Source organism: Rhagoletis pomonella, unplaced genomic scaffold (genome assembly GCF_013731165.1).
Source record: "Rhagoletis pomonella isolate Grant_MI unplaced genomic scaffold, Rhpom_1.0 Rhpom_scaffold_03433, whole genome shotgun sequence".
In the NCBI taxonomy this organism is placed as follows: domain Eukaryota; kingdom Metazoa; phylum Arthropoda; class Insecta; order Diptera; family Tephritidae; genus Rhagoletis; species Rhagoletis pomonella.
In genome coordinates this window covers 7,633-21,802 of record NW_023461985.1, presented here as the reverse complement: position 1 = coordinate 21,802, position 14,170 = coordinate 7,633, and the positions used below count along the sequence as shown (strand labels likewise).

Here is a 14,170-nt window from a genome sequence, read left to right as displayed (position 1 = left end):
TATTGGGAAAGGGGCGCGTGGCACCTCCCATCTTAAATAAAAAAAAAAGTGCACGAATTCTACCAAATTTAAACGGTATATTCGGACTATCATGCAGATGGGTTATGTGAAGTGGGCCCGAAGTCGGTTCAGCGGTTCATGATATATGACAGTTTATGTCTGTCACATGAACCACGTATATGGTACAACAGCACAAACATGAAAAATCGAAAACATAGTGAAAAATTGTTGCTATAATGTGCTGTGTTTATTTTTTCTTCGGATAAATTAAGTCAAGTATAAACATGGCTGCAAGTTTTTCAATAGGGATTTTGTAGAGCCAATGGAATGAAAGTCACCACAACACAACATATCTGTCATTTCATCGTATTATCGAAAAGGTGGTGTACATTGATATTCGGTCTTTCTATCTTGGACTTTGGAGAATCAACACGTGTGTTTAATATAGTTCTTAATTCATATTTCATATTTTTTTTCGTCAATTTCAATATTTTTGCACAAATTTGTTGCAGCGTTTCGTACGAAAAGTTTCAGTACACTGGAAATTTTCCATGCAGGTATTTCTCCTCACTGATTTATAGTGAACAAAACCATTGTGGAAAATTGTGGCTGTGTTGTGTTCTTTGGCTTCGAATGAAGTTTTTTCAAGTGCTCTTTTACTGTCGATTGTGAATTTCATTTGATTATTTTAAAAAAAGTGCGTTTACCATACGATTTATCGAATTCGTTCCTATGCATTGAGTTTTTCGTTCGCTATTGAATAAAATGCCACGATCCAGTCGTTCAAATATAGGCCGACATACGCGTCTTGCGAACATGATGATGATGTTATCGCAAAGAAGATCGCAAAATGTTGAGGAGCACTCCCAACAAAAGGAAGTACGGCGTGCAGGATTTTTCATTAATTTTTCTATATTTGGTGTAGAGAAGCACACCGGGGTACCGCTAGTAATATTTAAAAATAAAGTGTAGACCCTTGTCTACAAGTGTGTGTAAATTTTTTTTTTGGATCGGGTCACCCATTCGGACATAATAGTCCGAAATCACTGGGAAAATAACTAAACCGTACCGCAAAAGCCAATTGAATAATTTGAAGGTCAGATTTTGATTCTGTGGGAAAAATCATGAGAATTAGTGGTTACTGGTTGTGCTGAAAGCAGTTAGAATTTTGTAGGGCTGTGCTATATGTATATATGGGAGCATCGTACCCCCTTGCGAGTTTACGAATACTCCCCATTGCTCTCTATGCTTCTGTATATAAGCATACTCCTTTTAACATTGTGGCTACATTTCTTTATTCATTCTGAACGTTTGGAATAAACTTTTTTGTTTACTTATTCTTTAGAACGTTCCTGATGATATGTAAACGTATATTTCAAACGCATTCTGTTTATTCTGGCTGTGAAATGGGATTATCTGGAATATATAAAGAAACGCAGCCTGTATGTCCTATGAAAGCGAGTAATCCCTTTTACTTTCACTTTTCTTTTCAGTTGATGTATTGAAAAAAAAAGTGGAAGCGAGCGCTTCTATCGGGTGCATAAAAAGAAGAGCACCGAGGCTGCGTCTGGTAGTGGGCAGTCGTCGCCAGACACCAAGTTATACAAAAACTACGACAGCCTACTATTCTTGCTGGATGTAGATTCATCGAACACGAGGTAAGTTACCACTCAACTTTGAGCACATCGCACGTTTGATAATAAAGTGGTATACATATTTTCCTTATAAAGCTTATTGCATGATAAAATCCCCAAAAACGTGTATTGGGAATTAAGTCTGTGTATTAATAAGCGTGCGAAATGAAGATATGTTGATAAAATGTATGTAATTCAATTTCTTTATCAGCACAATTGGAAATTTCTTAACGGAGGAAGAAATTCCTTTCGATGACGAAGCATCGAGGTCATTTATGAACTTAAGCGGCATCAACTCCTCAACGCCAGCTATTGCAGTGCCTCGGAAAAGTAAGAGCAATGCTGTAGAATGTGAGCTGCTTACCGCCATGAAAAGTGTTAGAGCATCCGTTGAGCGCAAGTCTGCTTTTTCGAATATTTTTGGACAGCATCGCCCTTACCGTTGAAGAAGCACAATTGGATGTTTCGCAGATACCGCAAATACAAATGGGTATACTTCAACTTGTCCAAAGTGAAATTAGTATTTAGGCTGTGTGCGAGTTTACCTAAATTTTAGTACCTAAACTAATATTCCACTGGGAATTTCCAGCACTGCTACAATTAAGGAAAACAGCTGCTAAAACTGTGCGAGTTCGTTCGACAACCTAAATTGTTTGTTTTGGAATTGTTGCAAATTAATAATTTTGCGGTAGCTTTGGGACTATTTAACAATATAAAAAATTTGCAACAGAAAAGGAGAATGTTCCATCCTGGCATATATAAAATAATCCGTTTGCTCTTCTGACCCTGCGAAATAATATACATCTATAGAACTCCAATGTTCTATAATTCTCTATCTTTAATTCAGTAAATTACAAACTTAAAAATATACTTTCATATAAACTATCCAGTTGTAGAAATGCGCAGTAGTTTTACGAAATGCGTCGACAAAGCTTTGGCGTCGGTTAGTATTCAAATTCTATAACATGAAGTTGGTTGCATTTTGCCAATCGCTGACTTTTTATGGTGTTGCCACACAGTGTGGCAAGTACAAGTGTTAGGGTTATCACTACACCACCCCCTTCTAGTAGGCCTGCCGGAATAAGAACAATTGGTCACAACTTAGACTGCCTGACGGCTGCCAACTCGTCCTTTGGGAAATAAGCTGGTTTAAGTCTATCGATAGATACCGTGACAGGTTTTGATCCTACCAGTATCGTATATGTCTTGGGATATCTGCTGACCACGAGATATGGCCCGTCATACGGTGCCTTCAATGGCTTTTTGATGGTGTCATCCCACAGAAAAACGTGGCTACAAAAACGGAGATCCTTGGGAACATACACCGCAGGTTTTCCGTGCTGCGAAGTTTGAGTCGGCCGAGCCGTTTCAAAATGCCGTCGCAATTCCCGTAAGAAACCTTGCCGGTTTACGGGACTACCCTCATTGGCGTCTAAGAACTCGCCTGGAAGCCGAATAGGTTGACCGTAGATCATTTCCGCCACAGAAACTCCTAAGTCCTCTTTAACAGCTGTTCTTAACCCCAAAAGGACGATAGGTAGGACATCTACCCAATTCACGTCTGCCGAATGGCGTCTGAGCGCGGCTTTCAGAACTCGGTGCCACCTCTCCACCATACCGTTTGCTTGTGGATGGTAACTGGTGGTGTGTATGTGTCTGACTCCTAAAAGTTTTGCCAACTCTTTGAATAAAGTGCTCTCAAATTGACGCCCCTGATCTTCTTCTTCTTCTTTTTTGGCGTTGTAACCGCCTAAGCGATTTTGGCCGAGTTCAGCAAAGCACGCCAGTCGTTTCTCCTCTGTGCCAACTAACGCCAATTGGAAACGCCAAGTGAAGCCAAGTCCTTCTCCACCTGATCTTTCCATCGCAGTGGGGGCCTCCCTCTTCCTCTGCTACCACCAGCGGGTTCCGAGTTGAATACTTTCAGAGCTGGAGCGTCGGTGTCCATTCGAACGACATGGCCAAGCCAGCGGAGCCGCTGTATTTTAATTCGCTGCACTATGTCCATATCGTTGTAAAGCTCATACAGCTCATCGTTCCATCGTCTGCGGTACTCGCCGTCGCCAACGCGTAAAGGACCGTAAATCTTCCGCAAAATCTTTCTCTCAAACACCACAAGAGCCGCCTCATCGGATGTTGTCATTGTCCATGCTTCTGCGCCATATACCAGCACGGGCATGATGAGTGACTTATAGAGCGTGGTTTTTGTACGTCGAGAGAGGACTTTACTCCTGAATTGCCTACTCAGTCCAAAGTAGCACTTGTTGGCAAGAGTGATTCTACGTTGGATTTCAATGCTGACATTATTATCGGTGTTAATGCTGGTTCCCAAGTAAACGAAATTCTCTACTTTCTCGAAATTGTAACTGTCAACAGTGACGTGGGTGCCAAGGCGCGAATGTGCTGACTGTTTGTTTGATGACAGGAGATATTTCGTCTTGTCCTCGTTTACCACCAGACCCATGCGCTTTGCTTCCCTATCCAACTTGGAAAAGGCAGAACAGACTTCGCGGTTTTTGTTACCGATGATGTCGATGTCATCGGCATAAGCCAGCAATTGCACGCTCTTGTAGTAAATTGTTCCTGAGCGGTTCAGTTCTGCAGCTCTTATTATCTTCTCAAACATCAGATTAAAGAAGTCACACGAAAGGGAGTCGCCCTGTCTGAAACCCCGTTTTGTGGCGAACGGCTCGGAGAGGTCTTTTCCAATTCTGACGGAGCTGGTGGTATTACTCAACGTCATTTTACACAGCCGTATCAGTTTTGAGGGGATGCCAAATTCAGACATAGCGGCGTATAGGCAACTCCTTTTAGTGCTGTCAAAAGCGGCTTTAAAGTCGACAAATAGGTGGTGAGTGTCGATCCTTTTCTCGCGGGTCTTTTCCAAGATTTGGCGTATTGTGAATACCTGGTCTATGGTGGATTTGCCAGGTCTAAAGCCACACTGATAAGGCCCAATCAGTTCATTGACGGTGGGCTTCAGTCTTTCACACAATACGCTCGATATGACCTTGTAACCTATGCTTAGAAGGCTGATCCCGCGGTAGTTGGCGCGAATGGCGGGGTCACCTTTCTTGTGGATTGGGCAGAGCACACTTAAATTCCAGTCGTCGGGCATGCGTTCATCTGACCATATTCTGCACAAGAGTTGATGCATGCACCTTATCAACTCCTCGCCGCCGTACTTGAATAGCTCAACTGGCAGGCTGTCAGCTCCAACGGCTTTGTTGTTTTTCAGCCGCGTTATTGCTATACGTACCTCGTCATAGTCAGGCGGTGGAACGTCGACTCCGTCATCATCGACTGCGGGCTCGGGTTCTTCTTCTCCACAACTTTCCGTGCTGCTACCATTTAGTAGGGCGGAAAAGTGTTCCCTCCATAATTTAAGTACGCTCTGGACATCAGTTACTAGGTCGCCATTATTGTTCTTACAGGAGTGCGCCCCGGTCTTTAAACCTTCCGTAAGTCGCCTAACTCTCTGGTAAAATTTTCGGGCATTCCTCCTGTCGGCCAGCATTTCAAGCTCTTCGCACTCACGTATTTCTGCCTCTCTCTTCTTGTTGCGGCAAATACGTCTCGCTTCCCTCTTCAGATCCCTATAGCGGTCCCACATAGCGCGCGTTGCGCCCGATCGCAGCGTGGCCCTGTAGGCGGCATCTTTTTTTCTTCAGCTTCCTGACACTCCTCATCGTACCAGTTGTTCTTTCGGGCTCGCTGAAATCCGACTACTTCTTCGGCGGCGGTACTTAATGAGCGGGAAATGTGGTTCCACTGCTCGCATATGTCGGTTTGTTGAAGAGTGCTCTCTGAGAGCAGGTGTGAGAGTCGAGTAGCGAAAGCGCTGGCTGTCTGTTGTGATTGCAGCTTTTCGACGTTAAGCTTTCCTTGCATATTTGGGCGCACATTTTTTGCTGCACAGAGGCGGGTGCGTATCTTGGCTGCAACAAGATAGTGGTCCGAGTCGATGTTTGGGCCTCGGAGTGTGCGTACGTCTAAAACACTGGAAGCGTGCCTTCCGTCTATCACAACATGATCGATTTGGTTTCTCGTTTTTCGATCCGGAGACAGCCAGGTAGCTTGATGGATCCTTTTATGCTTGAACCTAGTACTGCATACTACCATGTTTCGGGCCCCGGCGAAGTCGATCAGCCTCAATCCGTTGTCGGACGTTTCGTCGTGGAGGCTGAATTTTCCGACGGTGGTTCCAAAGATCCCTTCTTTGCCCACCCTGGCATTGAAGTCGCCAAGCACGATTTTGATATCATGACGGGGGCAGCGCTCGTACGTGCGCTCCAAGCGCTCATAGAAGAGATTCTTGGATGCCTCATCCTTCTCTTCCGTCGGGGCATGGGCGCAGATGAGCGAGATGTTGAAGAATCTCGCTTTGATGCGGATTGTGGCTAGACGCTCGTCCACCGGGGTGAACGACAGTACTCGGCGACGGAGTCTCTCTCCCACCACAAATCCAACTCCGAATTTGCGCTCCTTTACATGGCAGCTGTAGTAGAGGTCGCAAGGCCCCAGACATTGTTTGCCTTGCCCCGTCCAACGCCTTTCTTGGATGGCGGTGATGTCAGCTTTTGTCCTTACGAGGACATCAACCAGCCGGGCAGAGGCACCTTCCCCATTAAGGGTCCGGACATTCCAGGTGCATGCCCTCAAATCGTAGTCCTTTAAACATTTGCCGTGGTCGTCATCATAAGGGGGGGTCTCATCCGAGGCTTTGCCTTGCTTCTTCACTGGAAGTGGTTTTTACGTGGCGGGTCCCAAGCCCAGCGCACAACCCATTGCTGGGACGCCCCTGATCGGTGGTGATAAATTTGGGCGCACCAAACCGGCTTATCCACCCACCTAAGAGCTCTCTAGCGACCGTCTCAGCTGTCATGTCCGCCAAGGGAATTACCTCTAACCATCTTGAGAACCGGTCAACACAGGTCAGGCAGTATGTGAAACCTCTTGACGGAGTAAATGGACCGACTATATCCACGTTGATATGCTCAAATCGTTTACCTGGGACTGCAAATTGTTCGAGTTCAGCTTTCGTGTGACGGGAGACTTTACATCGCTGGCACGCTGGGCAACTGCGCACCCATGTTCGTAGATCACTACTCATCTTTTTCCAAACAAAACAATTTAATAGTTGCCTTCGCTCCTGGATGGGCCAACCCATGACTAGCGTTGAATATCACCCGACGTAAAATCTCTGTGACATACGGACGCAGTAAACCAGATGAGTCATCACAGACTATCTACATACCTGTACCTGGATGTCGGTATGTTACTAGATGCATCGAAGTAGGCTCGCCGTCGAGTAGTTTCCTAATATCCTCGCTTCTATTTTGCTCATCATGCAACTGCTGTAGATCTACTGGTGATGGTAACGCAAAAGTTTCAATTCTTGAGAGCATATCAGCTACAATATTATCAGCACCACTGATATGTCTTATGTCAGAGGAAAATTGGCTGATGAAGTTTAGCTGACGTGTCTGTCGTGGTGGTCTCCCAGTTTTGTTCAAAAGCATGCGTAAGCGGTTTGTGGTCGGTGAAAATAGTGAAAACTGTGCCCTCCAAAAAGTAACGGAAGTGTCGAATGGCTTTATAAATCGCTGACAATTCGCGATCATATGCACTATAACGCTGCTCAGTCGGAGTAAACTTTTGCGAAAAAAAACCCAACGGCATCCACTTACCATCGACCAGCTGCTGAAGAACTCCACCGACTGCGATGTCTGAGGCGTCAGTCATCAAGGCTATTGTGGCATCTCTCATTGGAAAAGCTAGAAGTTCCGCTTCCGCCAACTGCTCCTTAAGTTTTTCGAACGCCTCTGTCGCCTCTGTTGTCCAAATTATTGCTATTTTGTCGCGTTTCTTGCATGGGCCCATCAGCCTTTGCAGTGGTGCCTCGATGGCCGCAGCGTGAGGCAAAAACCGTCTATGGAAGTTGATGGCCCCCAAAAACCTTCTCAACTCATGGACTTCCTTCGGCTTATTAAATTTTAGTATACCCCTCACCTTCTGAGGCAGCGGCTTGATGCCTTTAGCCGAGACAAGGTGGCCCAGGAACTCTACTTCTTCTAGTCCCAGCTGGCACTTTTCACCGTTAATGACCAAACCCCTCGCGCGATAGCGGTCAAAAACTTTTTCGAGATGCTCTGCATGCTCCTCCTGCGACGTGGAGGCGATGAGCACATCATCGAGATAAGGGAAAACGAAAGGTAAACCCTTAACGGTTTCGTCGATGTAGCGTTGGAACGTTTGAGTAGCATTCCTAAGTCCGAACGTCATATATTTAAACTCGAAGAGTCCGAACGGTGTCAAGATAGCTGTCTTCGGCACGTCTGCTGGCTGCACTGGGATCTGATGGTATGCCTTCTTGCAATCTATTACGGAAAATGTCGTCTTACCAAACAAGTCGCCTCCAAAATCTTGGATATGCCGTATCGGGTAATTATCGGGGATTGTCTTGGCATTCAACCGCCTATAGTCCCCACAAGGGCGCCAAGTTCCGTTGGATTTCTGCACCATGTGCAACGGACTCGCCCATTGGCTACTTGAGCGCTGACAAATGCCCCGATCAAGCAGATAGTCAAATTCTTTTTTCGCGAACTCCAACTTTTCAGGTGAGAGGCGGCGTACCTTCTGCACCACAGGTGCCCCTCGCGACTCTATATAATGCTGAACGGCCGTCACAGTCTTACCTGCCCTTGGTCCATCGTTGGTAAGGTCATGGTAGCGCGCTAAGATTGTGTGAAAAGGATTAGCTCCTCTCAATGAAATTATGCTATGCGGTGGCCTAATGATTTCGCATAGTGCTCGCATACTGGTTGCTCGGTCGATGATTGATTTGTTTTTTAAGTCTACTAAAATGTCATAGTGCTTTAAAAAATCCGCACCTATTATAGGATGCGCTACGTCGGCGATGACGAACAACCATTTGAAAGTCCGACCAAGGCCTAGATCCAAAGCGATACGTCGTCTACCAAAAGTATTAATTGCAGTGTTGTTTGCAGCAACCAGTTTCATGGCGGCGGGTTGCATACTCTCACCGTGACGTTTGGGCACAACCGAAATCTCGGCACCCGTTTCGATGAGAAATCTCATTGAGGACGTTCTGTCTCGAACGTAAAGGCGGCTGGAACTCATGTCGTCCTCCGAAGCAGCCGCTTTGAACGGAGGGCTGACTAGTTTTCCGGGCGCTTTTGCCGGAGAGAACATGGCGATTGGCATCGCGTTGCGTTCTCTCCAAAGGTGCGATTATACCAGCAGAAATCATCATGTGTAGCTCGTGCTGTCTCGCTGCGTGTACTGACTGGTTGTGAACGTCGCGGAGGTGCTCCACCGCGCTGCTGCTTACCCACAATGTCCCGGCGTTCAAGCCTGTCCAGCCGGTTTACCAATTCCGAAATGGTTGCTGTTATACCGTCGCTTGGTGTACTGACGGCGTCGACACTGCTATTCGTTTCGCTTTCTTAGCCAAATCCTCCACATCGCCTTCGAGCGTTACTAAAATTTGCTGTACTTGAACGGGTAAACGATGTAACCATAAAGACTTCAACATCTCCTTACCCAGCTGTTGATTCGCTAGATCTTTCATTTCGCGCAATAACGATGTAGGTTTTTTTTTTACCTAACTCACAACTTTCAAATAATCGCCGGAGCCTTTTCTCACTGGTCTCACTAAATTCTGCAACAAGCCTTTGTTTCAACGCATCATATTTACCGGTGTCAGGTGGGGACGAAATAACGTCGCTAGCGTGCGCCTGTACTGCTGAATCGATCTCGGCCACAACCGTGAAATATTTAGTTTCGTCTGTGGAAATTCCGGCCCGTGCAAATTGAGCCTCAACCTGCGCAAACCAGAGGCGCGGGTCTGGCCTCGAAAACGGTGGCGGCTTAACTGCCAGCCGTGCCACTTGAAATGGGGCCACTGCATCTTGAAATGTTTCCTCGTCGTTCGGCATGATATCGTCCACAGGTTTACAAATTATAGTCAGGTTATTTCACGTTCGTCGGGGTCACCACTTATAGAACTCCAATGTTCTATAATTCTTTATTTTTAATTCAGTAAATTACAAACTTAAAAATATACTTTTATATAAACTATCCAGTTGTAGAAATGCGCAGTAGTTTTACGAAATGCGTCGACTAAGCTTCGGCGTCGGTTAGTATTCAAATTCTATAACATGAAGTTGGTTGCATTTTGCCAATCGCTGACTTTTTATGGTGTTGCCACACAGTGTGGCAAGTACAAGTGTTAGGGTTATCACTACACATCCATCGAATTACACATATACTTACCTGAATGCAAAAATCAAATAAATTTATACTTACATCTTTCTGAATATTTTCTTTTTTGTGCCATAGCAATGATAAAAATTATTTAAAACATCAAAAAGTCGTTGTTCACTTAATCGCTCGCTCAAATATATTTGACTGTTCAATTTAGGTTGAAAAGTATGCTCGCAGAAAATCTAAATTGTTCCTATTCACTGCGTTACCGACACTTTCCAGTGATTTAGGATTTTTCTCTATTTAGGTAGCAATTTAGACGTACTCGCACACAGCCTTAATTATAAACTTCATCATATTGCTTTTAAGCTGGATCAAAATACAAAGCATCAGTCTCTTTTATTTCTAAGCTTCAGCAGATTGTAAAGCGAAATGTGCGCAACCACGGTTAAATGCAAATTTTCTAGTGCGGTTTAGAAATAAAAGAGTTTGATGATTTGTGTTTTGACGCTTTGGAAAGCACCCTATGTATGCCTTTGACAAATAATTTTGATTTACAAATACTTATGTCGACTCCTACATGGCGACACATGAAAAGGTATGCAAGTTGTATGCACGTATTTTAACTTCTATCGAACATCTTTTGTAAAACATTACTAAACCTGACTATGAAATATGTACGTTACTATTAAATAAGTACCCTAATATGTAATATGTACCTTACTATTAAATATGTACGCTAATATGTAATATGTACCTTACTATACATATCGCTCATTTACTAAAAGGCTGTCAAAACTAAATAAAGAGAATTTCTCAGAAAAAGTGTTTAAAGGAAACAGAGATTGTGACAGTCTTTTAGTAAATGAGCGATGTATACATACCCCCATGGCCAAAATAATAGAAGCGCGAAATTTTGACCATTTTTCTTGTATTTGTTTTATGTTTATTAATTTTTTATAAACTTAGACATTTCATTATTCTTTACATTGGGTTGTATGAATATAAACTAAGCAACTGCTTTTTCTTAAAATTCCAGACCTTTTACATCAATTTATTTGAATAAATCGAGTTGAATTTCTGAAATTTTGGAGAAAAAGTTGACAAAGGGCCTTATGAATAAAAACTAAGCAATTGCTTGTTCTTAAAATTTCCGACTTTTTAATTGATTTCTTCAAATCAATTTAAGTAAAAGGTCTGAAATTAAAAAAATAAGCAATTGCTAAGTTTTTATTTATAAGGCCCAAGAACTTCTCTTTGTGCTGGCGGGGATTCCGCAAAAAATTTATATTATTTTGGCCATGAGTGTACATGCATAAATCATTTGGTATTAAATGCATCTTTTTTTATTAATGTGTCATACATACACTTGTGATCAGTTTATTAAGTCATCAACATTTTGATAAATAGTGCAATTTGTAATTCTGTAATTGTGCAATTTGATAATTTGTGCAAAAAAAATGGTAATAATGTGCAAGTTTTAAGTTGCTAAAGAGTCGCGTTGATTTTTAATAATTTTTTTTTGGAAAAATAATAACTATTAAATAAACAAATGAAAAACAGCCAAAATTTATCAAAATGATGACTTAATTAGCTGATCACAAGTGTACATATGTACACCCACCAGAAAACTCTGCGTAAAGAATTTCTTATTTAAATATCCACAATATTTGGCAAGCTAAAATTTGTTTGTTGTTTTTTTTTATAAAAATATGGATCATGCATCATGCAAAATTATGGGAAATGGGAAAGCATAACCACGCTCTGGCTCGCTCTATTACAACTACAAAAAATATCATAGCATAGTTTTATTAGCTGCTTGTGATCACAATTACTGTTTCACCGCAGTCGATATACATAGGTGCATATGGCAGTCAGAGCGGTGGTGGAATATTGCGAGCCAGCTCTTTCGGCAGTAAAATTATTAATAACACGATAAACGTGCCAAAAAGTGCAATTTTACCTGGGTCTAATATATGTATCAATGCCCTACTTTTTCGTTGGCGACGCTGCTTTCCCACTCCGCAAAAATTTAATATGACCATACCCAAGAAGATAAAAACGAAATTTTGCCTAAAGCTAGATGCATGGTATATAGCTTGGAAAACATTGTAAATATAAAAAACAAAACACCATTCGTTCACTTTTGACCGCCAGTGTAATAGAAGACTGAATGAATTATATATCGTCGTTTAAAAACGTCGTAAAAAATGCTTACAAAGTACAAAAACAAACGAGAAATTTTTTATTAATCTTATCTTATCTTATATATATATAAATATATAAATATTATAAATGTGAAAGTTTGTATGTTTGGATGTTTGGGAAATCATCACGCGGAAACGACTACACGGATTTGCATGAAATTTTGTACGCAGATAGCTTATGGGCCAGATTGGTTAATAGGCAAATTTTTTAAGAGTTGCCACCTGTTAAAAAAGTTTCATTTATTTAATAGGCGGGAACGACTGAATGGATTTGCATGAAAATTTGCACACAGATAGCTTATGACCTAGATTGGAAATTAGGATACTTTTCTTAAGAGTTGCCACCTGTTAAAAAAGTTTCATTAAATTAATACGCGGAAACGACTGAATGGATTTGCATGAAATTTTGCAAGCAGATAGCTTATGACCTACGGTGGAAAATAGGATAATTTTTTGGAAGAGTTACCACCTGTTAAAAGGTTTAATTACATTAATACCCGGAAACAACTAGACGGATTTGCATGAAATTTTGTACACAGATAGCCAGACCTAGGTTAGAAAGTACGCTACTTTTTTTAAGAGTTGCCAGCTGTTAGAAATGTTTAATTTAATTAATACGCGGAAACGAGTGAACTGATTTGCATGGAAGTTTTCACACAGATAGCTTATGAGCTAGGTTGAAAAATAGGCTACTTTTTTAAGAGTTACCACCTGCTAAAAAAGTTTAATTAAATTAATACGCGGAAAAGCCTGAACGGATTTGCATGAAATTTTGCAAGCAGATAGCTTATGACCTACAGTGGAAAATAGGCTAATTTTTTGGAGGAGTTGCCACCTGTTAAAAAAGTTTTAATTAAATTAATACGCGGAAACGACTGAACAGATTTGCATGACATTTCGCACAGAGATATCTTATGACCTATATTGGAAAATAGGCTACTATTTTACGAGTTATCACGTATTAGGAAAGTTTAATTAAATTAATACGTGGAAATGACTGAACTGATTTGCATCAAAGTTGGCGCACAGATAGCTTATGACCTAGATTGGAAAATGTGCTACTTTTCTTAAGAGTTGCCACCTGTTAAAGAAGTTTCATTAAATTAATACGCGGAAACGACTAAATGGATTTGCATGAAATTTTGCAAACAGATAGCTTATTACCTACAGTGGAAAATAGGCTAATTTGTTGGAAGAGTTGCCACCTGTTAAAAAGTTTAATTACATTAATACGCGGAAACGACTAAACGGATTTGCATGAAATTTTGCACACAGATAGCCTATGACCTAGGTTAGAAAGTAGGCTACTCTTTTAAGAGTTGAAACCCGTTAGAAATGTTTTAATTAAATTAATACGCGGAAACGACTGAACAGATTTGCATGACATTTCGCACAGAGATATCTTATGACCTATGTTGGAAAATAGGCTACTATTTTACGAGTTATCACGTATTAGGAAAGTTTAATTAAATTAATATGTGGAAAAGACTGAACTGATTTGCATGTAAGTTTGCACACAGATAGCTTATGACCTAGACAGGAAAATAGGCTACTTTTTTAAGAATTGCCACCTGTTTGAAAACGAAATTTTGCTCAAAGATGGTTTATGACCTGGATTGAAAAATAGGCTACTTCCTTAACCGGTTTTCCGATCAGAACGAAATTTGGTACACTTACTACGGATTTCGGAAGGATGGTCTTAGACTGAAAGTAAGTCCGATAACTCAAGGCCCCTCCCATACAAATTGGAATTTTCATATTACATACATATCTCTGGAAGTATTTGTGGGAGAGAACTGAAACTTGGTATGGTGATATGTATGTGAAATCAATGTTGGCATTAATCGATTGATGTTTTAATTAGTTAATTCGATTAAATTCAAGTAGGTTTGGTGGTTAATTAAGTTATGCTGGAATTTCCCTGTGCACACAAAGCAAGTCAATCCGGTATGGCTAAGTCGGGTTTCCTCATCAATCTAAGCAATTTGGTGTGCATTTTCATTAAGATATATACCAACAAACGTTTTACAAACTAGGTTTGAGAAAGTTCCCAGTTTATGTATTACTAATAACAATAATTATTATTTTTTATATTACGTA

At 41.6% G+C, this 14,170-nt stretch overlaps 1 protein-coding gene across 1 annotated transcript; it reads left to right on the top strand.

Moving 5' to 3' along the window:
* Positions 1-1,514: 1,514 nt before the first annotated feature.
* On the top strand, positions 1,515-2,080 carry LOC118754134 (the record flags this gene model as incomplete). Its single annotated transcript, XM_036488995.1, has 2 exons — positions 1,515-1,658; positions 1,846-2,080. Coding segments are annotated over 2 exons (379 nt in total), but the record flags the coding sequence as incomplete, so codon positions are not given.
* Positions 2,081-14,170: the final 12,090 nt, after the last annotated feature.